Genomic DNA, 24,555 nt, shown 5'->3' with positions numbered 1-24,555 from the left:
GAGGCATACAAAATACACATACACAGAATTGTAGTAAAGTGTATTTCCCCTTTTGATGTATGCTGAATCAGTCATTGACTATTAATATTAAATCTGTTCTGAACTGTAAGAATCCCTTCAAGTGACATCCATTATACATCACAATAAAACATGAAGGAAGTTACTTAACTAAATCCTCTGATATTAGAAGAATTAACCCCACTGATCTTTGACTCTTAGGATCCTCTCGTTAAAAGGAAGTTTATTTTAAAAATGATTATGAAATGTACAATTTGCCTGTTTAAATTCCAGTTATTCAAATTGGACAGTTTTTACTGGATACCACTTAATTTGTATGCTAAACAAAAGTTAATTGTCTATATGTAAACATTGAGATTTAAAGTTCGGGGGGGGAGAGACATTGTGTGTGCCAGGATCCATCAGCCACCATATTCAATTATAGGCATAATATTTGTATTTTGGGTGTCTATAAACTCCCATGAGCAGATACTAATGCTGATATCAAGCAAAACAAACTGTTGCTGTATGCTAGGAAGCATATAAGATGAAACTCTTCTCAGTTCTAGAAAGGGATGTGTGAGCTAAATGTCAGATTTGAAACCTCTTACTTAACTAAAGCTCTAACAAGCTATATGTAACTTTTTTTTATGACTAGTCTGAAGAACTAATGGATCTTTTGCGCGCGCACACACACAAATTGGATGCAATCTAACAGCATGATTACAGAATGCCACCACTTACTGCTTCAGTCTAGTTTGAGACTACCATTGTAAACCAGTCATGTTTTTCTTTACCAGTTAACATGTTGCAAGGGGAGATGTGTATTACGAATTTGAGTCAAACCAGTAAATACTTTTGAAAATTAAATCTATTCATTCTCAAAAATGAATTGTACTTAAGTAGATATAAAATTAACAGGACATTACAAGATATGTTTACAAAGCAGTATAAGCTAAAGCTGTATACATTCATGCAAGAGTTGCATAATTGTCAAGTACCCAAGAAAATGGTCTTCAAGCTGTTGTGTTGTAAACACATGCAAAATTTGGAGGTACCAGGAACTGCAAACCATTACTCTTGAGTCTGCATGGAGGGATGTCACTTAACCCCACAAACTTGTTCCTGTAATATTTGCATCCTCACAATGGATGAACTGCTCTTTAACAAGAAGGTGCAAAAAAGGCTACTGCTTTTTTGGACAGAAAAGCTAGGAAATGACTATTTTGACAAGCTGCAATCAAAAAGGAACATGTATACTTTGAACAGGGGACTGGACTAGATCTCCTGAGGTCTCTTCCAACACTAATATTCTATATTGCTTGCCTGTACTTTAAATTGTTACATGCAGAGCAAGAAAAAAGCAATATAAAACTCTCCAAGGAGAGAGGATGGCAGCAACCTAAAGGACTTTGGGAGGGAGAGAAAACACCTTTCAGGTGTCTTGGGAAGAGAGATGGTTTTCATCTGTAAAAGTGTCCATGTTCCCCTGAGAGAACATCTGCTGTCACAGCTGTGGCCTAAGACATGTAAGTAGATTTACTCATGACCAAAAGGCTCCCACAGGTGGTAATTTTTTTTTTCAGAGACTGGAAGAGAGGGTGAAATTGCAGTTCAGGAAAGCTTTTGCCCAGCACCGTTAAGTTGAAATCTGGGGTTTTGTTGTGGTAAGAAACAAATTCAGTGTCACTTTGAAACTAATTTTATTTTTTAATTTTTTAATTTTATTTTTTTTAACACTACCACATTGAATAATTAGTAATTTGCTCAGCTCTACTGTTGAGTTATCCAACAAGTGTAGGATTGTTTGGCCTGAGAGAATCTGCTTCAGAGAAAACAGTATCTTCTATATGGCTCTCAAATTGGAATATTTGAATGTAAATTCACCTGAGGACCATTCTCCCTGAAACATTTAGTGCCCCATATTCTGCCCTTTATCTGGAGGAAACTTGCATGACTAGGCTAGATAGAACACATAAGAAAAGACCCTTGACCTGAAGAGTTTACAAGGTGATAGAGTAGAATATAGACTGGGACCCAATAATTGTGAATTCTGTCCAATGACTAGAGTGCTAGGTGAGAGGACATTGTGTGTGTTCTGGATGTAGAAGGCAGATGGCAAACTTACTTGAATGTTGCTCAAACACCTGGAATACTGGAAGAAAACACTGTAGTTGGAGTTAATGTATACATTTGTGATGCAAGTAAAAACCTTATTAAGCTAGTCTACACATTCCCTCATAGCTAGTTTTCTATAGACAATGTTTTATGCTAGGCAAAGGAGAGTATACATGAAACAATTGTTTCATAGTCGCATTTGTGCAGCACACTTAATATTTTTAGTATGATGGAGGGGGTGAGAGGTGGAGCACAACTAATAAAGCAAAAATGATTTACAGAGTATATTAAAGTAGAGTCATAGATTCCCAGGCCAGAAGAGGGCCATTGTGATCACTAGTCTGACCTGTGTAACAGACCATAGAACTAACCCAAAATAATACACCAGTAAGTAAAAATACCCAAACACAGCATGGAGGTTTCAAATTAAAAATAAAAGCATTTTATTAGATTGCATAGCTTATAAATTCAAGTGTTAAATTCTACTTAGAAATTTTGCTAGGTACTATAAAATTTTTAAAGTTCCTTTCAACATTTGTCTTACTGCAATCAATGCAAGAGAACAATATGATGCTCTACCTCAGTATGTAAATATTGGGTCCAAAAATGTCCTTTTCCCTCAAACACAAAAAGATTTGTGCTACATAGCTTTGTACTGCTTTAAGAAAATAGCTTTGTTGCAACTTGTATGTATAAATATACAGTACAGTGTATACTTCTGTTAAGAACTCTTCATCAGTATCTTAGTCTGTTTTCCAGGGCTTCCATTCTCTTAGTTATTTCTTCCAGTATTAATAAGTTAAGGAAAAAGCTATCTGGATTACATAGTATTATACAAAAACTTGCCAGAAAGTCCTTCAAATATTAATTTGATTCTCAGCATACTGAAGGGAAGGTGAAATCATTTTTAAAATGACAGTAATTTGACAAACGTCATGGCAGCCTCTAAAACTGTACACGCCTGTATTTGTAACAAGCTAAATATTATAGTCTGTTGTATCCAGCACAACGCTGCATAGTTTTCTACTCAGCATTCTGGCATCTAATGGCTACATTTTTCTTTCATTATCCTTTAAGTGCCCCCTCCTCCACACCCCCAACTTATTACGGAGGGAAGAGAGACTATAACTGCAGCAGATGCTGCTGGTTGTGGGGGTTTGTAGTCTGCTACTGACGTGCTGTTGCTCTCATTCTCCACTCCCCTCAGCCCTATTTCCTCCTTTTCAATGCAGGGCTAGGCAAAGGAACAAAGGGAGCTGTATGGAGCCCAATATGGAACATTACAACTGGGTTTCTTTATCACCCCTAAAAGTTTTGTTGCTTAACATTTAAAGTGCTGTCCACTAGCATTACCAAAAGTACCCATAGACAGGAGTTTCAGGTCACTGCTTATATCTGCTTCGCACAGTGATAGGAGAAAAGGGGCTTCTATTGGCATTTTAAAGTGAAGTGAAACTTTGTTCCTTGCTAGTGCAATCTTTAAAAATGTTTCAGCTACTTACCACTATGAAGCATTATTTATATATAAACATACTATTTACATTAGATTAATATGGAAGACACATGAAGTCCCTAACCCACAAATAGATCTGGTACAATACAGGAAAACATGTAGTTATGAGTACTGTACTATTTGAGCACCTCATGATATTTAATGTGTGTATCTTCAAAACTTATGAAATGCTATATCCCCATTTTACAGATGGGGAACAGACAGGCTAAGGGCTGGATCCACAAAGGAGACTGGGCTCCCCATTTGTGAACTCCCCATTGTTGGAGGTTTTAGGAATATATTGCGCAAACACCTGCCAGGACTGGCCACTGGACTTGAGGACCTCTCAAGGTCCCTTCCAGCCCTCCATTTCTCATTCTTTGCAACACCTAACTTCTAGGTTCTCTACTGCCTAGTGGAATCCGCAGGGGGGGAATTGTGTGCGTAAGAATGGGATCCACAAAAGCCAGCATGCTGAGCTGGGAGCTGTTTAAGCTAGTGAGCAGAAAATTTGTAGAATGAGTGCAGCCTAAGCAAGCTTTCCCTCCAAAGGGAGTTAGGCACCTAACTCCAGGCTGCAGGAAGGTGGCTGTTGCTGCTTGGGATTCATAGCCATGAACCTTTCCCAGAGTTAGATGCGTAAGCCAGGTCAGCTTTTTCCTGCAAAAAAGAGGAGACTAAAAAAATGAAAATTGAAGCCAGAAGTGGTTTGTGTGTGTAAAATCAGTCATCATCACTGTTCTCTGTATAATATCCTGGCATTTTAATTTGGAAATTATATTAAGTGACTCGTTGCATGTGGCTATTCCCTGAGCACAGCAGGAGACTTCTCTTCTGTATTCTGATACAAGAGTTTCCTGTTGCCAATAAACACTACTCAAAAATAGTATGATGGAGGATTAAAATTTCAGCCGAAGTGATAGCCAAATCCAGAGAATAGGATTATAGTCTCAAAATCAGTATCCATTTTCTTTGCTGCCCTATACCCTCTACTCACCTGATCTAAGATGGAGACTTATCTTGCTATTCAGTGGTTATGAAACATTTAAGATGCATGTTTATGAATAAAAACTTTGGTCCGTTCATTGAAGGAGCTGTGTAAACAGTAGTAGAATTGTTTCCGTTAATAAATTGCTTTTGGGCCCAAGGAGACATCTGAGACTTTGAGTTTTAAGTGTGTGGCCCTAATTAGCATTTATTGTAACTGTCTTCCCCCTCCCCCCCCCTTATAAATAATTTCCTTTCTACCTGTGATCCAGGAAACAATTATTCAGAAAGGATATATCGCTGAGTTAGTTTTTTTACTTCAGCATTGGCATGGTTCTGGAATGTCATGAGATTTTCACAGTTGCACTGCTCCTTATCTTTTGAAGGGTTTGCTGGAAAAGCAGACAGAGGCATTCAGAGAAACAGTGACATATAATCTAAATATACTGAATCTGCAAGAGAATGTAGCCACTAAATGCAACGTATGTTCAATATTTTCCTGGCATTGAAACATAGTATAATCACTATCAAAAGATGCACATATCAAATCCCAGTTAAATACTTAGCTGTAATCATCACAGAGGAGGAAGCACTTAGAGTGGGTACTATGAAGAAACAGGTAGGCAAGGAACGCCACTCTGTGGCCAGCATTGTTTATGAATTTCCAGTCTTGACATGTCTTTCCAACTTGTGTAATCAAAGGAGAAGGCTGGAATTGCCTAAAGATTACCTGAGGCCTGGTAACTAATTACCTGATCTTGCTGTTGACTGTGAAACACTCTCCTCTTCAAAAAGATACTTGTGATGTACTGCAAAATTGGAACAGGCAAGGAGGTCTGTGACGGCTATGCTGGCTGGTTCAGATCCTGCAGGAAACCCCAAGACAGAACTGTGGTCATGATTATGCAACACATCTATTGAATTTTGTATGTAACACCTTATTCATTTAAGGCCAGATTCGTCCACTCACCCACTGATCAGCACCTTAATCCAGTGGATTTTAGCAGGGACTTCTAATGGTGTAAGGTTCTACTCAGAGTTTGCATTTTACACAAAGAATCTGAGCTATTAGATGGTATACTGTAGATAGACTGTTTAAGTGTTGTATTCCAGGCCAGGAGAGGGACTTCAGCTCTGTATTGGTTACTGTTAAGCCAGAGCACTTTAGAGTTTCTTAAATAGTAAATGATCATGTAAATAAAAAACGTTTTAAAGTACATCAACGTACAAGGTTGATGTGGAAGTTGCAGCATCCAAGTAAACTACTCCGGGGGATAAGGCGAGAGCATGCAGCCATAAGCATGTTGCAGCAAAGCTCAGATGACCAAAAAGGGTTTGTGGGGGATTTTGGTTTTTTGGTATGGGTATCCCTCTGGGTGAATGATGAACTTTCTATACTGGATGCCATGAGAAGAATGCTGAGTGGGGAGCCAGCTGAGGTGAAAACTGGACACAGATTTAAAGCATCTAACCTGAAGAATGAGGACCAGTCTTGTGAGGTCTCCCTGTCAGTGGATCCTGATGGGGATCTGACTCTTCCAAAGCTGGCAGAAACAATTCCCAAAAGAGAAAGATATTAATAGAAAAAATGATTTTATTACTTTGCACAGAACAGTAACTTCCAATGACAGGAAAATGGTATTTCTTTCCTGATGATTTTCTGTTAGCAGCTTCCCTCCTCATTCATAACAAGTTGGCAATGGCTCTCCTGTGTGGAATTCAGAGGGGGCTCAGCATTATTGCTGGAGGCTCCAGGACTAAGCCCTGCCTTCATCTTAGGCCATCAAAAGAGTTCTTCAAAAGCTAGAAATACTTCAGCAACTGACTACTAATAACTTAAAATTATATCAACTAACCCTAAGTCAGTTACAGAAAAAATTCAGGTCAAACCCGCCATGGCTGTGTGCGTGTGGCCCTGGCTTGCCAGTTTGACTCAAAGCCCCATGGCCTGGCAGAGTGAGCAATGGTGGCTTGCAGCAGCAGGGCATAACTTGCCCTCTGAAGCTCCTGAAAAGCTGCCTATAGCACCTCTTAGACTTGTCTTGATGCTTGAAGGGCTTCTCTGCTACTGGGCAGGGGGTACAGGGAGCCAGCTAGAGAGATGCTGCACTGGAGGAACGAGGGTGTTAGAGCCAGTGATTCCTCAACTGAAGGGAGGGTGAGAGGAGCTTGCTGGAACAGTCATTGCTGCACAACAACAAATACAAATTAAACTTCTAAATAAAACAAAGTGGTTGTGAGAAAGTGAGCTGCCAATTTGTTCCATCACTTGAGGCGGAATTTCTGGTGGCCCACGTTAAAGCGTGGTGCTTAGTCAGGGTGACCAGATGTCCCAATTTTATAGGGACAGTCCCGATTTTTGGGTCTTTCTCTTCTATGGGCTCCTATTACCCTCCACCCCCATCCCGATTTTTCACACTTGCTGTCTGGTCACCCTATGCTTAGTCCTGGAGCCTCCAGCAACAACCCTGGGCAGCCTCCCAGTTCCACAAGTGAGAGGTATTACCCATTTGTAATGAATGCAGAGACAAGCTGTGCAGCAGAAAACCAGGAGGCAGACGGACACATCAGAGTTCCTAGTTTGGAAACGGCCTCAAAGGGGCAAGATTTACTTATTTTTGGTTTAGCAAATAACACATTTCTGAAAAGTAAATAAAATGTATGGCAAACAGCACTGCAGCTATCTAAGGCTGTTTGATAGGGAGAGAGATTTATTAGAAGAGTTGCCTGAGAATTTTGGACTTGGAATCTCCCTATGCTTTTGAAATTGTCATCATCTGTTTGCCTACCTAGTATGCAGGTGGATGAACAGAACTGCTTTCCTACAATCTCAGTATTTTGCATGTCCAAGGGAGCTAGCAATAAGCTCCTTAGGGTTGAGGCAGAGGCAGAGGATACACAGTCTGGCTGGAGGGTCCCCAGTCAGATTCTTTTTCCTGACTCCTCCCAAAGCCCTGCCTAAAAGGAAGAATGTGTCGCTTCCTACCAGGCAATCCTGCACAGCAAAGAGCCCTCTAGAGTTCCTGGGCTTCATTCTCCTGTTACAGGAAGTGACTTCAGGCATCTATGTGAATGAGCAAGTAATACTGAGTGCCAGTTGTGTGTGAATGGGTGCAGGGGCGTCATTAGGTCCCTGGTGAACAGGGGTCCATTCCAGCTCAGAATCCCCCCACCCCTTGAACAGATGTTATGGGAAGCAGGTCTAGAGTGTGGCTGCTAGTGACACAGTGGGGGCAGGGCAGGGGAATGATTTTGGAAAGTCAGGTTCTGCGCTCATGGATCAAAGAACTGGTTTGAAGCACAAACTGGTTGTTTTTCAGTTTACTTACTGGGTATATCAAATTATTTTGTTGCTGTTGTGAACACTGCACAATAGCCCGTAAGAAGTCGTCCTTAAGTCTTTTTTTTTTTTCTGCTGAGCCCTACCACTGACTTACATAGGGAGATATTGGCAACATTCCCCTACACCGGAGGTCCTCAAATTGTGGTCCGTGGACCATCAGTGGTCTGTGAGCTCCATTCAGGTAGTCTGCGGATAGTTCCCTCTAAAGTGCGCGCCTGGGCAGCTGCACACGAGACAATGAAGCGTCACCCACCTAATTAGTGGAGCTGCGCAGACATGGCTCCACTAATTAGGTGCCTGGACCCTGGAGAAGACGCACATGTAAGGTGAGGGGGTGGCCTTGAGGGAAATAGGGGGTAGGTGGGTGAGAAGAGGGGGTGGGGGGAATTTGGGACGTGCAGGGCTGCAGCGGCCAGAGAAAGGTGACCTTCCTCAGCTCCAGAGCTGCGGCTGCTGGGCAGAGACCCCTGTCCTTCCCAGCCCCAGCTCTGTGGCTGCTGTGGTGGGGGGAGATCCCCCTCTTTCCCAGCCCCAGCTCAGGGGCTGCCACAGTGGGGTGTCCTCCCCTCCTTCCCAGCCCCAGCTCGGGGGCTGCCGCAGCGGGGGAGAGAGGTAGAGACCCCCCTCCTTCCCAGCCCCAGCTCAGGGGCTGTGATGGCCAGGGGAGAAAGGGCACATCCATCGCATTACAAAGGTAAGACTACTGATATTAAAATATTAGTTTTGTTCTTCTATTTGTAGAACAAATTATTCTATTTGTAGAATGTTAATTATTAAGTTTTTTTATATATAGTGCTTTTATCCAAAGCTCTTTACAATAGCTAGCTAACGGTACGAACAACATTTGGAAAGATCATCAAGTGGTCCACTGAGACCCTCTGCAATTTTCAAGTGGTCCGCGCAAAAAAAAAAAAAAGTTTGAGAACCACTGCTCTACACAATTTTAAACATGACTCATATAGACCATAAGTGCAATTGTTCTCTCCCAATAAATCATCATTTAGATTTCCCCTCCCCCCACAACCAATATTCCTAAAGAAATAGCTCATGTTTATCCTGGGTGGGGTTCACTGATCTAACTGCAGCCTGGAGGAAGGGGGGCAACATTACCAATCCTCCTGGGGTTTAAGTGTATATTTTCTGCATCATTTATTAAAAACAGAAGAGAAGCAAAATATAAATGGCTGTTCACTTTTCTAATCTCTCAACGGAAGAGGCATGTGGTACCTTCACAGATTCGTTTTTTTAGTTTTTCACTTATCTCCCCCATGGTACTGAAGTCTTCAGCATAGAAGAGATGTTTGTCTGGTGGCTCAGAAGCAATTTCCAGTAATTCTTCCTCAATTGCTTTTCCTATTCCAACAGCATAGATAGTTATACCTGGGTGCAAGAGAAATGGCACATTATTACTACAGCAACATTTTTTTAAAATCCAGAGTTTCAGTGAAAGGAAGATGTATTATTGATTACTTATAGCACCATAAATGTGCATGCCATATAACTCCAAGGATTGTGTTGGATGAATAATCCTTGTTACACTGAGTTATATAACATCTGAAATGCTGTAGAAACTGACTGCTTTACTGTTGGTTTTATTAACAAACAAGTCTTCAGCTAAAGAAGCCATGGGCATATGGTTACCACGGAAGATAAATGAATCCCAAAAGAGCACTGTGGCTGCAACATACTGAGGGAGAGGGAGCACCTCTGATCAATTTAGCAGTGGCACTGAGAGACTCTGGAGGGACACAGAGCTCATCAGTCCCTTTTTTGCTGAAATGATAGATAGACTTGATGTAGTAGCAAGGCAGGCGGGGCACAGAATCCTGAAAGAGATCAGTAGTTTGCTGAGAAATAGACTTAAACACAGAGTCTTCTCTGATAGAGTCAGGAGGCAGATTAATCTGGAGCCTTGGAATCTAAGAGTTCTTGATCATCTAAGAGAAAAGCAGAATTTATGTTGGGAGAAGGGACTGGGAGAGAGGAGCCATTTATGGGGCTGGAGGAAAGACATTAATGAGTCCTGGGGCAGGGATCCTGGGTGTAAGAGTCTCTCCTGCATTGGGTGTTTTTTTTTTTTTTTTTGTCGAGGGAGGGGGGAAGGAAGAGAACTGAGAGTAGGAGATCAGTTGTTTAAGGTGATTCATGCCATAGTTAGTCTTAATACATTCTGGTAGCTGGGCTGGGGGCAATGGCTCACATTCCTCTCAGACAGATTTTAAACATACACCACACAAAGCAGAGCACACTTCATATTCCTGTTTTCCAACAGCTGGCAGTAAGTCTTTGCTTCTGGTTTACACATGATCTGAATATTCGTTTCTAATTACATCACTTCTGCCATTAGAAAATGTACTCACCTTGCACTGACTGCTTTGGAATTTAAAAAAGATTAAAATTTGGTCCTTGTCCTGTCTGCAAAAGGTCATTGTGAAATGAGTGCAGAAGATCTGTCTGGGATCTCAGCCATTTTTTTAAAAAACCCACAACAATTATCCTTTTCAGGACTGAAGCAAATTTTTAAGAGAGCTTCAGATGCCAATGACAAAAACTGAATTTTCAGCTCCTTGGTTTCAGATAAAAAGTAGTGCGTGGGGTTAGTATATCTGCTTTCCTTTGCTGTTCAGTGATAACATCTATGTACTCACTATGAATAACCACTTTCAACCCTCCACTGGCAATGCAGGAGATTAGATGTGATGACATAGTAAATACACCTCTTCCATCTCCAGTGCCTACATTTTTATTAAGCAGAGTCCTGCTTTCTATCAAGACCCTGGATGACATTGTTCTAGCCAAGAAAGTAAAACATCCACCACATTACAGAGGTTGCTTCAGTTTAATGAATGGACTGTTCATGCTGAGGTCTGCTGCTTTTTAAAGACTTGGACTTAACAGTGATAAAACATTCAGTGCCAAATTTCTGCTCAGCAAAACTACATTGCCCCCAGTGGGATTACACTGGGGATGTATTTGGCTCCTGATGTCTCAGTGAAAGCAATCCACTGCTGACATTTCTCGCTGAAAGTAAGTGTTGTTGGCTAGTACTTCTCTCCACATCTTTTACTTGTCAAGGTCTGTAACTCTTCCATACACTGTCCCAAATCCTACCTACTCACTCCTGTGCATGAAACCATAAGTTATTGGTTTAATTTTCAAAGCTTCAGAAAGAGGCGTGGTGTTGACATTTCTTTGTGAATACAAGTTTGTTAGCTCTGTTGCCTCCTATTCTGTATTTTTCCACACTGTTTCTTCCTCATCTCCTTGTACCATCACTTCTTCCCTTTTCTCCTTAGCAGAGTCATATCAGGACACACTCCAAACTGGTTGCACAAATGGGTGCCCCTGCCTGCATTCAGGTGTGCAACAAGCTATCATTGTGTCGATATGTCAAAAAACAAGGTCTGAAACCTCTCTAAGGTCCTGGCAGCTTTATTTGTGTCACGGTCCATCAGCCCAGGTTAGTAGTAGGACTCTTGCAAAACATTTCCTGTTTTACAGTCAAGTCCTTTTTTTGTTGAAAATTTTCGGTTTTTAAATCTCTAGCTGTTATTAGATAGTTTGTGGGAAAAGTGATTTTTGCCAAGGGTGCCTTACAGAATTGATTTCTGCCACCTTGATCATAGGCTACAGTTTTATGGACCCCACACCCCCAAAAAAAACCCCAAACAACAACATATTGTAGACCATGTTTACTATTCAAAATCACCAGTTTCCAATTAAATCTGAACATGAGTTATCATCTTGCTAGGCCCACCTCTATAGTAGACAATGGGTTTCTTTTTCAGCAAGACCAGTGGGATATGGACAATAAAGCAACTGTCACAGGGTCAGCTCACCACTAGGGCACTTCCTCCTGACCGCTCTGGGGATTAGCCCCTTCCAGGCATAGGCACCAACTTTTCCCAGCGCAGGTGGGTGCTCGAACCCCCCCTCACCCCTGCCCCATCCCACCCCCTGCCGCCCCTGCCCTGCCCCATTCCAAGCCCTTCCCCAATGTCTCCACCCCAACTCCACCCCTCCCTGCCCCTATTGGATCCCTTCCCCAAATCCCCGCCCCGGTCCCACCTCTTTCCCGAGTGCACAGCATTCCCCCTCCCTCCCAGCACTTGCCGCCACGAAACAGCTGTTTTGCGGCAGGAAGCGCTGGGAGCTAGGGGGAGAAGTAGGGACGCGGTGCGCTCAGGGGAGGAGGCAGAGCGGAGGTGGAGGTGAGCTGGGGCGGGGTGGAGAGCTGCCCGTGGGTGCAGAGCACCCACCAATTTTTCCCCATGGGTGCTCCAGCCCCGGAGCACCCACCGAGTTGGCGCCTATGCTTCCAGGTGCTGCACCCACTTCTGGCAGTCTCTTCACCCGTCATCCTCTCTCACCATGCCGCCCCGCACTGCAGGAGCTGGAGCTTCCTCTTTGTGACTTGGCCCTCTGGTCTGTGCCACTTCCCTACTGGCTGGTAAGGCAACCCAGGCCCCCCCTCTATTCTAGGTTCCAGCTCAGGGACCCTCTAGTCAGCAGCCAAGGATCTCACTGCCTTTTCCCTAAGCCTTTCCCTAACTGGTTTGTTTAGTCTGAAAAAGAGAAAACTGAGGGGGAGACATGATAACAGTTTTCAAGTACATAAAAGGTGTTACAAGGTGGAGGGAGAAAAATTGTTCTTAACCTCTGAGGATAGGACAAGAAGCAATGGGCTTAAATTGCAGCAAGGGAGGTTTAGGTTGGACATTAGGAAAAACTTCCTAACTGTCAGGGTGGTTAAGCACTGGAATAAACTGCATAGGGAGGTTGTGGAATCTCATCATTGAGATTTTGAAGAGCAGGTTAGACAAACACCGGTCAGGGATTGTCTAGATAATACTTAGTCCTGCCACGAGGGCAGGGGACTGGACTAGATGACTTCTTGAGGTCCCTTCCAATCCTATGATTCTGGCTTTCCCCCCATCTCTGGGTTTGCCAGATGCACAACTCCCTCCTCCTCCCAGGGAGTAACTGAAGACTACTTCCCTGCAACCCCCAGCTGTTCTCAGCTCCTGGGTTTTATACCGGCCCTTCCTATCCCCATCCAGCTGAGCCTCATCTAATTAATCCTGTTCATTGGCTCCTCCTCCAGGTGCAGCCTGGGCAGTTAACTGGATCACCTAGTCACCTTAATCCTTTCTGGTCTTGTGCAGGGTGGATACCCAATCATAGCAACATATAATTGCTTCCAAGTCTATACTGTATTTTTAAAAATTATAGCATAAAGCAAAGGCTCTGGAACAACATATATCTGATATTTTGAGTGCGGTGTTTTATATTAATATTATATGTTAAATGGAATATTTAATAAAGCTCCTAATGTCTGCGATCCTTTAGTGGAAACATGCAGGGCACAGATCAGCATTCAAGCTATACAATGACAGGTTTCAGAGTAGCAGCCATGTTAGTCTGTAGCCACAAAAAGAACAGGAGTACTTGTGGCACCTTAGAGACTAACAAATTTGAGCATCTGAAGAAGTGGGCTGTAGCCCACGAAAGCTTATGCTCAAATAAATTTGTTAAGCTATACAATGCAACTGCCTTGTGCTGATTTGGTTCTTCAGTACATAGACTCTCTCAGAGGTACTTATTCATTACTTCCTGAGATAGTAGTTGTAATGCAGTGCTTTGTGGCAAAGCCCCTAGACCAGTGGTTTTCAAACTTTTTTTCTGGCGACCCAGTTGAAGAAAATTGTTGATGCCCGTGACCCAACGGAGCTGCGGATGAGGGATTTGGGGTATGGGAGGGGCTCAGGGCTGGGGCAGAGGGTTGGGGTATGGGAGGGGATCAGGGCTCTGGGCTGGGGGTGCAGGCTCTGGGCTGGGGCTGGGGATGAGGGGTTTGGGGTTCAGGAAGGGGTTCCGGGTTTGGGGGGCTCAGGGCTGGGGCATGGGGTTGGGGCGTGGGCTTACCTCAAGCGGCTCCCGGTCTGCCACGCAGCAGGGGTGCTAAGGCAGGCTTCCTGCCTGTCCTGGCACCGTGGACTGTGCTGCGCCCCAGAAGCGGCCAGCAGCAGGTCTAGCTTCTGGGCAGAGGCACGCAAGCAGCTCCATGCGGCTCTTGCCCGCAGGCACCACCACCCCCGGCTGCCATTGGCCGGTTCCTGGCCAATGGGAGTGCAGAGCTGATGCTCAGGGTGGGGACAGTGCACGGAGCCTCATGGCCCCCCTGCCTAGGAGTCGGACCTGCTGCTGGCCGCTTCCAGGGCGCAGCGCAGTGTCAGAACAGGTAGGGACTAGCCTGCCTTAGCCAGGCAGCACCGCCGATGGGACTTTTAATGGCCTGGTTGGCGGTGCTGACCAGAGCCGCCGTGACCCAGTACCTTACAATCTGTGACCCTGTACTGGGTCACGACCCACAGTTTGAAAACCACTGCCCTAGAAAGCGAACCAAACATTTGGGAAAATATAATTCTCTCCAGCAGAGGGCAGTGCTACATGCACATTAATCTTGTCTCTTCATTAATATAGGCTGAAATTATTTGTTTATTTTAAAAAATAATATAAACATCCTTAAAGAAACAGTGACAAAGAAATACCAGATTACCATTCTGCTTTGCTTTGCTGGCCCACTCAGAGACTTCATCTTGGGCTCGTCCATCTGTAAACACTATAGACACCCTGGGCACTTCTGCTGAAAATGGCCTTGCCCCTTCTGCTTCAGTAAAGCTTCTCTCAAACATTTGTTTCAAGGCAAGTCCAGTCATGGAGCCTTTCCCCATGTATTTCATTTGGGATACTGCTTTTTTCATGTCTTTGGCTGTGCTGAATTGTCTTAATGTGAACTCTGTGCGAACTTGAGAGGAATACTGCAGCAAACCAACTCGAGCAGCTTTGGGAGAAATCTCAAGAGAATCCAAGATTCCAGAGACAAATTCCTTTACAACTTCAAAATTATCCTCTCCAAGACTTTTTGATCCATCAATCACGAACACCAGATCAATTGGGCCTTCAGTGCATCCTGTATAAATAAAATAAAAGCAAAGATTTTTATTTCAGTGGTTAGGGAACTAGCCTGGGACTTAGGTTCAGTTCCTTCCTGAGCAAGTCTCTCACTCTGTCTGTGCCTCAGTTCCCCATCTGTAAAATGGGGATGATGATACTTTGTTACCTCACGGGCATTATGAGGATAAATACATTACAGATTGTGAGGTGCTCATGGTGATGAAGGCCATAAAAATACCTAAGATAAAGGAAAATATGACTTCATGGGAGCCCAATAAAGGAGCATGACAAGATCCAGAATAGATTGAAACCACCTCCCCTCACAATCAGATGCTCGAGTTAACAGCTTGAATTCTCATATCCTGTTTTCATCATTTTTTGAAATTCCACAGTGAAAAAATGTGTAAAAGAAAACTGGACAGAACATAGGTCATATTTGAATTCAGGCCTGAGTAACTGTTTAATGAAAGTTAGCATTACTAGATGTCCGAAGCAGATTTCTAGCTTGTAGGCAAACGGTTATTAGAGTAAGGTCATCCACTTGCCCTAGACTCTGCCTCCACCTCTCAACATTACTTTCCCAGTGTCATTTCATTGTCCTGAGTACATGTGGAATGAGTGGATGTGTATATGTTGACAAGTCATTAAATATAATTAAACACTATGTTGTGGGCCTAAGCAGAAGTCTGCCTACCAGCTCCTTATCATATGGCTCTTCTTGTGTCCTATTTTCAAGAGACATCTGTTAGCAGTTACGAACGAACTGCAGTAAGACATGTACACTCTAACCTGGAATCTTCAAGACCAAGTAACTTATGGCTACCAGGCTGTAACAGCTAATTGGCCTTTGAAGATATTGGGGTGTCCCCCTGAGGTGGAGGAAGGGGACACTGATCTCTACAAAGCACTCTAACCATGCGGAAGGAAGTGGAGGCTCTCTCACATCAATAAGCAACAGAGGGTCCTGTGGCACCTTTGAGACTAACAGAAGTACTGGGAGCATAAGCTTTCGTGGTTAAGAACCTCACTTCTTCAGATGCAAGAAGAAGTCTTGCATCTGAAGAAGTGAGGTTCTTACCCACGAAAGCTTATGCTCCCAGTACTTCTGTTAGTCTCAAAGGTGCCACAGGACCCTCTGTTGCTTTTTACAGATTCAGACTAACACGGCTACCCCTCTGATACTTCACATCAATAAGACACCCAAAATTGTATCCTGCTCAATTTCCTGGACTGGCCATCCAAGGACGAAGAGGTGAAAGATTCTGACCCTCAGCTAAGCCAAGCCTGAAATCTACATCTGAGAGAGAAAAGACCAGGCTATCCCCCCACCCCCACGTCAAAAAGCTTCAAGTTTCATTTTATCATTTATAAAGATACAGGTAAATATCACCTAGGCTATGTCTACATTACAGACCTTACAGTGTCGCAGTTGTACTGCTACAGCTGCCCTGCTTTAATGTCTCCTGTGTAGCCGCTCTGTGCCGGTGGGAGAGAGCTCTCCTGCCAGCATAATTAAAGCACTCCCAACAAGCGGCGGTAGCTATGTCGGCAAGAGACCATCTCCCGCCAACATAGCGCTGTCCACACTGGCACATTTGTCGGTGAAACATGTTGGTCAGGGGGTGTTTTTACCAACAAAAGTGCTAGTGTAGACAAAACCTTAGTTCCAAAACTAAGGCCTAGTCTACACTTGGACCTAGCTATGTTGCTCAGGGCTGCAAAAAATTTCTCCCTAAACCTGTTAGTGAGAGAACTGTGGATTAAATAAGTGTCATTCTGAAACTGCTATGTGTGGGATTCTAGAAAACATTTTGTATCTGTGCAAGACTGGCAGAAAGATGCAGCCATTGTGTTAAAGTGGGGAGGGAAAATAGATTAAATAAACAACAATGTGATGTAGTTTCTGTGAACAGTGAAGTTTAATAGGAGAGAGCAGCTAAAGGAGGCCTGGTCTACAATAGATGGTTAGATCGATGTAAGCTGCCTTGTGTTGACCTTGCTGTGGAAGTTTCTTCACTTAAATTTGGGTCCTGCCAATGTAAGAGCCTCTCTACCCTGATTTAGTAACACCACCCCGAGCAGTGTAGAGTCATGGGCCATGTAATTAGGTTGACGCAGTGTCAGTGTAGACCTTGTGTTGCTTACGTGGACTGTTTCTGGCTTTCAGGAGCTGTTTCATAGTGACAATACAATCGAGACTAGCACTCCTGGTGAAGACATACACCACTGACACAATGAGCTGAGTTGCATACACACAAGCAATTTAATAACTGCTGTGGCTGTATGCCAATGTAAGTTAGGTTGACATAATTTTGTAGTGTAAATATGGCCCATGAAATGATTCTAAGGGCTGTATTTTCTTAAAACCAAGGCAAGGACTTGATTTTTAGCTGAATGGCTTAACTTGAAGGGAACAGCTTCTCCCCTTAACCTTCCTGTAAAACACTGAGAGTTTTTTCGTTATAATTAATACAATCACTAATTGTAATACTCGGTGAGCCAAATAAACTGAACCAGTGACTTACTGATTATACTTCATTTATAACCTTGATTTGATTATTGCACTGTATTACTGTAAATTAAGTTAAGCAAGTTAGGAAAACGATAAGTTAAATTAGCTAATGACATATTTCATTTAAACATATGTTTGTTTTATAACTGTTTGCTTAATGTTTAATACATTTATAAGAGATACACTGGACTGGCTTATCTCTCAAAATTTCAGCAAAGACAATTTCAACGTAGAGGTAAAAGGTGAAGCAATTAAAAAACATTGCTGAGACCATCCTGTATTTTAATTACCTAAAACACCACTCTATTATCCCTACAAAACTAAAAGCAATAAAATGGCAATGACAATGGCCAATCAACATTTTAGTCCTAACTTTATAATGACATGGGGGGTACAAAATGGATTTCTGAAAATAAGTACAGATTGTATGAAAATTCCTTTCCCCCTCCCCCTCCTCAACACACATTCAATGTGCCTATGTGCGGCAACGATGATATTTATCACCTAGTCATGCCACACCAGTAATGTGCTATCTAAGGGCAATATTCTGCTCCTCAGATCCACACTTCTCTGTGCTTGATTTCTCAGCAAAACTCTCACTGATTTTCACCAGCATAGAGATACCAAGTGAAAAATATGCACTTAGGAAGGATCTGTACTGTGGACAGGAGAATAGAATTTTGCCCTATGTTTGACATCAAACACCATTCCCACTGCTTCTGGGATCTTCTAGTAGAGCCATAATTTATAATCGTCTCTTGGAATGCAGCACAGAAAAAAACAAACGAACAAAACATGAAAACTAAATACTCTACTCCATCACACCATTATCAGGAAATAGCATTTAGTTTCTATTCCAGTATTGTCTAGCATGCCGTACTGTGACAGGAGCATTGAGGATTAACAGAAGCAGGGCTGGAGTACGCTTGCCGGGCCTTCCTCTTCCTTCTAACAGCTCTCTCCATCCAAGTCTAAGTTGTGGGAAAGTCTCAGAGAGGGGAGGGAACAGAAGTGGGAAGGTTGGTGGCTTTTCTGCTGAGTGGAAGGAGACAAGACAGAGACAGGAGCTGCCGGTATCCTTTAGTTTAGAGACCTCAGCAGGAATATTTTTGGTATTGTTCTAATTATTTAGTAATAGGATTTTAACTCCCAGTCTCTTGGATTTGAGTTAATGCCCAAGCCATCTGATAAGGAACAATAAACTGAGGATTGTACTTTTTGCAAAGGATTAAAAAAACTCCAAAAATTTAATGTAAAACCTGTTTCAAATTTATTCCAAATCCATTAGATCCATTAAACAGAAAACCCTAGAGACAAAAATGGAAATGGTCAGCTAAAATGAGCAAAAATATTGCAAAGTGTATGTGTTTGGGGGTATATTGTATGGATATATACCTGTATTCTATATCAATCTCTCATACACACACAGCACATATGCAATTCACAGGTTAGTAGAAAGCAGTGGATGATACACAGTTTCTGTCATGAAGTAGGACCGGTTCTCCACAGTTCAACAAAGCAGTTACTATGCTTTACTGTGAGAAAGAAGCACATTTAAGGAATTTTTGGAATTAGTTTATCTTATAAACAAAACAAAACTTGGTACCAGCATAAACAGTCTGTTCATGTAATCATGGTAAATAACTTCAAAATGCCAAACAATCAGGATACCTTTTATTTTTACCATACAGTCTACATAGGATTAAAAATGATACAAGCAAGAAGCATTTGGAAAGATTAATTTCTACAAGGAAGACAAAACCACACTTTTACCATACAACACTAGAGGGAACCAGTCATATCTAAATCACTACTCAGTCTCTCCCCCTGGGGTTCAAGAGAAGGGGTTCTTATTTGCTATGTTTTAATTCAAATGTTAAAAAATGGAATGGACTGCACAGTTGAGATCTCAGCCGGCGGTTTTTTTTTTATTATCATTGTCTATCTCTAATCTTAAAGCAATCAGAGTACAGAGACATGGAAGTGGAATCAGAAAGCAAATTTCAGACACTAAGAAACAGTTTACATTTCTGAAGGACGGTGTTGCAAGCTGGTTCCTTGAGGTGGGTCAGATCTGTCTTTGCCTACTGTCTTTTAAAATAAAATTTCTCCCTTCACCAATTATATTTTCCCATTATATTCATCACTTGACCTAAGTTCAAGCGCTAACAACATGTACCATGCTAACAGGTGGTACATATGGATGAAACAACTGCCTATACTTTAAGAAATGTTCCCTTATGCCTAGTCCAGTTCAAGGGCAGGTACAGTTCTGAAGAATTTAGTAAATAATAATACCTCACTTTGAAGATTAAGGGCCACAATATGATGATAGGTATGCTGGGGAGGACTAAGGGTGGGGAGGAGAAGGCGGCATATTTCACAGTAGCCTACACACACAGGAGGTAGCCATAATTTTAGCCAAAGGCAGTGAGGAATATGAGGTGGGCTAATCCTGCTGGGAGTGAGCCAGTGGGCCTAGAGGAGGCAGACCATAGGTAGTGATGCTACTGTATCCCCAGCAAGGCCTGTACCTGATGGGTTTACCTGTTGTATAGGTGTCGAAAGCCCCTCTGCCACAGACTTCCTCTGTGTCCTTAAGCAAGACACTTAGGAGCTTCATCCTGCAAGGTACTGAAAATTTTAACTCCAATCCAGCAAAACATTTAGAATCATAGATTCCAAGGCCAGAAAGGATCATTGTGATCATCTAGTCTGAGGAGCACAGATAGCCCTATTGGCTTTGTGTGCTTAAAGTTACACATATGGGAGTATTCATGTACTTAAGTGCTTTGGTTGGATCAGAAGCAGTGCTCAGAACTTTACAGGATTGAGCCTTTAATCTCTCTGTGCCTCAGTTCCTTATTCGTAAAATGGAGATAATAATACACCCGTACTTCACAGGTGTGTTGTGATGCTAAATTTATTAATGTATTTAGATAGGTGTTTAGAAAGATTACTCTGATCAGTGCCAAAGAAAGCCTTGATAAGAATGTACTAATTGTGCTGCATTCAGATATGTATTTGTCAGTTTTGTAAGAAATGAATGACCACCAAACATTTGATCTTATTCGGAAGTTTTCCTCTGTGTTGCAAATCTTACTAAAACCAAAATATATTTGTGCTTTCTTTTTTATCATCCCCTCTCATCTGAAACTTTAGGTTTTTCTCCCTAATTGCTTCTTAACACTGAAGGAACTTTAAGACAAATCAAATGTTGCTAGCTCCAACCTCATCACTGCTATGACCATGGACAGAAAAAAGAACACCTTTGTCTAGTTAACATTAGGCCAAATCCTCCTGTATTCACTCAGTCAAAATTCTCACTAACTTCTAAGGGAAATGTGACTGAGCAGGGACTGGAGGATTTGCACCTTTATTTCTTTTGGACTTTCAATGTCTCCTCTGACCACCCCAAATTAACTTTGATTTATAACTTTTACTGGTGTCAAGATCAGTGTGTACTTTCCTAGTTATTATTCATGATAGACAATATTCAAATTAGATGGAGATTTTTCTCTCTTCTTTGCTAGGTATTCTAAAGAAAAGGTTTATATAGTGTACGAAAACACTAAGCTCTGGTTAGCTGACCATGTGCCCAGTTTAGCTATGCTTTTCATAGTAACAATAACAAACTTAAACTAATATGTTAATATCAACTAGTAATAAATCCAGTCTGCAACTTGGCTTAGTTTCTCAAAATACAAATACATACTGGGATATAGCTATGTTTACATTCCAGATGCCATTATCCTGTTCCTTTTCTCTAAGCAATTTAAAATATTTATTATTCTTTACATGTAAATAAAACTTAAAAGCCAACATCCATATATGTTTAGACAGTAATTGATTATTGCAGCCTAACGTATCTGTAGGAAAGAGCCAAGAGGTCTTTTGTATATTTTGCAGCATTCTTCCATTGACAGAGGTCAGCAAGGCTACTTGCCTATGCTTTATAAGAGACTTCTAAAAAGTGTCTATTTTTTGTCACAGGCCCCAGTTTGGGGCCCTACTCACATTACAGGAAAGGGTCTGTAACTTTCTTACCACTGTTTAGGCTGATTGCACACTGTATCCTGAAGGTGATCATCATCCTGTTGCATGAAAGAACTGAGGAATGGGGATCCTTGGCTGTAGGCTGACCAGATAGCAAGTGTCAGAGGGGTAGCCGTGTTAGTCTGAATCTGTAAAAAGCAACAGAGGGTCCTGTGGCACCTTTGAGACTAACAGAAGTACTGGGAGCATAAGCTTTCGTGGGTAAGAACCTCACTTCTTCAGATGCAAGACTTGCATCTGAAGAAGTGAGGTTCTTAACCACGAAAGCTTATGCTCCCAGTACTTCTGTTAGTCTCAAAGGTGTCACAGGACCCTCTGTTGCTTTTTACAGATAGCAAGTGTCAAAAATCGAGACAGGAGATGTGTGTGTGTGTGTGGGGGGGGGAGTGGGGTAATAGGTGCCTATGTGAGAAAAAGACCCAAAAATCGGGACTCTCCCTATAAAATTGGGACATCTGGTCACCCTACTTGACTGTCCTTGGCAATGGGAGTTTCCCATTCCCTCAAACAGAACTCCACTGATCCTGCTTCTCCTTCGTTAAGTTCTGCAGCCCAAGCAGGGATTAATCCATGACCCATGGTCCTAGGCAGTGAGAAGGTTTGGGCAGGTCCATGAGCATTACATTGCCCTTTGGGGGACAGGTCTCTCAACCTAAGATTAGAATGGACATCCTTTGTTGCGGAGCCAGGCTGGGTCATGCAGCTTTGATGGACTAAACACTGCAGAAGTTCCTAGGACTTTATATAGTAGTAGAAATGTACATGGTAGTTCATAGAATGGTGGAAGGGAAGGACGGGGGCGGAGTTTCTGTCCCAAACACCTAGCAATCTAATTTAGGAAAACATTGATAAATGGGACAATGGTCAAGGCTTTTCATGTTAAAAGACAGGAAAGTTAAGCCCGATGTTCTTTTAAATCAGGAAATGCAACCCTATGGTACATGAACCTAATTAAAGTGCAAGTTCCTTGGCAACTTGATTTTTACTTTTGGCTCTTTTCCTGATGTGTGGAAAGAATGATTGCTATACTCGCTGGCTTACAAGGACAATCATTCTTACTTTCTTAATAGCTTTTGCTTCCAAAATCTTCAGGTTAAGTGGTTCAACCTCAAATTTGATATGATTTTTGAAGACGGGATGCTGGATCAGTTCATTTTAAAATCAAACAAGCAGTTGCTCAATGAACAAAATGTACAGTAAGGATCAGGTTACTTACTTCTGCACATTTTCCCATCTTCTTGTAGTACAAATCCCTCATGGCACTTGCAGACGTAGGAATGGTCATTATTAATGCAAATATGTTCACAGCCATGATCAACCGTTTTGCAGAGGTCTTTATCTGAGAGAGAGTTGCTAGTTAAAATGCTTTTATAAATGGGATTACAAGGACAATCTGCCATGAAATATCAGGTTACTTACTTCTACATGTTTTCCCATCCTCTCTCAGTACAAATCCCTCATGGCACTTGCAGATGTATGAACTGTCAGTATTAACGCAAATATGTTCACAGCCAGGGTCAACTGATTTGCAGGCATCCTTATCTGGGAACAGATTAGATATTTAATATTTTATAAATGCAAAAATTACAAGGACGATCTTCCAAGGAAAGGGCACTTCAGATTTTCATTCTCTCATGTAGTGATATCAGCATGAAGTGTACAGTAAATATCAGGCTACTTACTTCTGCATGTTTTCCCATCCTTTCTTAGTATGAACCCCTCATGGCACTGGCAGGTGTATGAAATGTCATCATTAACACAAACCTGTTCACATCCGTGGTCAATGGACTTACAGAGGTCTTTATCTGAGAACAGTTGAGAGTTGGCTGGTTAGAACTACTTTGCATTTATAAAAGATTAGACAGATATTTCTCAAGTAAGAAAGCAATGAAATTCCTTCTTTTTTTGTCCTCCGTAGACATAAATGTACTTCAAAGATCAAGCTACTTACTTCTGCATGTTTTCCCATCCTCTCTTAGCACAAATCCCTCATGGCACTGACAGGTGTATGAATTATCATTATTTACACAAACATGTTCACAACCATGGTTGACTGATTTGCAGACGTTCTTATCTGGGAATAGTTAAAATATTTAATATAGTTTGCTAGTTACAACATATCTATAAATGTAAAAATTACAAGGACAATCTTCCAGAAAGAGAGCAATGAAGTTCCTTCTCTTTTTGTCTGCTGAAGAAACAAATGTACAGTAAAGATCAATCTACTTACTTCTGCACGTTTTCCCATCCTCTCTCAGTACAAATCCCTCCTGGCACTTACAGATGTAGGAATTGTCATTATTAACACAAATATGTTCACAACCATGGTCAAATGATTTGCAGACATCCTTATCTGAGAATAGTTGAGAGAGTTCGCTAGTTAAAACACTTCTACAAATACAAACATTACAAGGATAATCTTCCATTAGAGATCAGACTACTTACTTCTGCACGTTTTCCCATCCTCCCGCAGTACAAATCCCTTACGGCACTTGCAGATGTAGGAATTGTCCATATTAACACAAACATGTTCACAACCATGGTCAACTGATTTGCAGAGGTCTTTATCTGAGGATAGATTAGATATTTAATACAGTTTACTAGGGACATTCTTTCAGTAAAAGAGCAATGAAGTTCTTTCTTTCTTTGCCTGCTGCACACACAAATGTATGGCAAAAATCAGGATACTTACTTCTGCACGTTTTCCCATCTTCCCGCAGTGCAAATCCCTTACGGCACTTGCAGATGTATGAATTGTCACTATTAACACAAACATGTTCACAACCATGGTCAACTGATTTGCAGAGGTCTTTATCTGAGAATAATTTAGACAGAAAAGAAAATTTGCTAGTTAAAATTTTTATAAATGCAAAGGTTAAAAGGTCTTAGTTTTCCAGTGAAAGAGCCCTGCAGCTCATAATCTTTCATGTGTTTGCTCAGTGGAATCCAGCAATGCATTTCCAACAACCTCTGACTCTTTCATCTTTTGTTTTTAACAAGCAAGCACATCTTCCTCCTCCTCTTAATCCATGGTCTCTTTATTAAGGGGGAAAAAATCAGAAAGCATAGTAACTAGGGGCTAGATTTTCAAAG

The 24,555-nt window shown here is 41.9% G+C and overlaps 1 protein-coding gene across 7 annotated transcripts in view; it reads right to left on the bottom strand.

The window, feature by feature from the left end:
• Positions 1-2,530: 2,530 nt before the first annotated feature.
• The window catches only part of MATN2 (matrilin 2), a 101,370-nt gene continuing 79,345 nt past the window's right edge, over positions 2,531-24,555 (bottom strand). For 4 of the 7 annotated variants that reach the window (XM_065582161.1, XM_042845083.2, XM_065582160.1 and 1 more), the window contains 12 exons: positions 24,155-24,277; positions 23,908-24,030; positions 23,414-23,536; positions 23,145-23,267; positions 22,882-23,004; positions 22,679-22,801; positions 14,497-14,910; positions 9,165-9,317; positions 6,067-6,138; positions 5,347-5,460; positions 4,891-4,986; positions 2,531-2,903 (listed from right to left, as the gene is read on the bottom strand). In XM_065582161.1, coding sequence (XP_065438233.1) covers positions 2,851-2,903; positions 4,891-4,986; positions 5,347-5,460; positions 6,067-6,138; positions 9,165-9,317; positions 14,497-14,910; positions 22,679-22,801; positions 22,882-23,004; positions 23,145-23,267; positions 23,414-23,536; positions 23,908-24,030; positions 24,155-24,277 — 1,640 coding nt within the window. In that variant the 3' untranslated portion in view covers positions 2,531-2,850. Of the gene's footprint in view, positions 2,904-4,890; positions 4,987-5,346; positions 5,461-6,066; positions 6,139-9,164; positions 9,318-14,496; positions 14,911-22,678; positions 22,802-22,881; positions 23,005-23,144; positions 23,268-23,413; positions 23,537-23,692; positions 23,816-23,907; positions 24,031-24,154; positions 24,278-24,555 lie in introns of all 7 variants that reach the window. The other 3 variants (XM_005291635.4, XM_005291636.4, XM_042845087.2) reach the window with 1 other exon arrangement.

Source organism: Chrysemys picta, chromosome 2 (assembly GCF_011386835.1).
Source record: "Chrysemys picta bellii isolate R12L10 chromosome 2, ASM1138683v2, whole genome shotgun sequence".
Lineage (NCBI taxonomy): Eukaryota > Metazoa > Chordata > Testudines > Emydidae > Chrysemys > Chrysemys picta.
The sequence above is the reverse complement of the archived record's forward strand: the minus strand, read 5'-3'. Positions and strand labels throughout refer to the sequence as shown.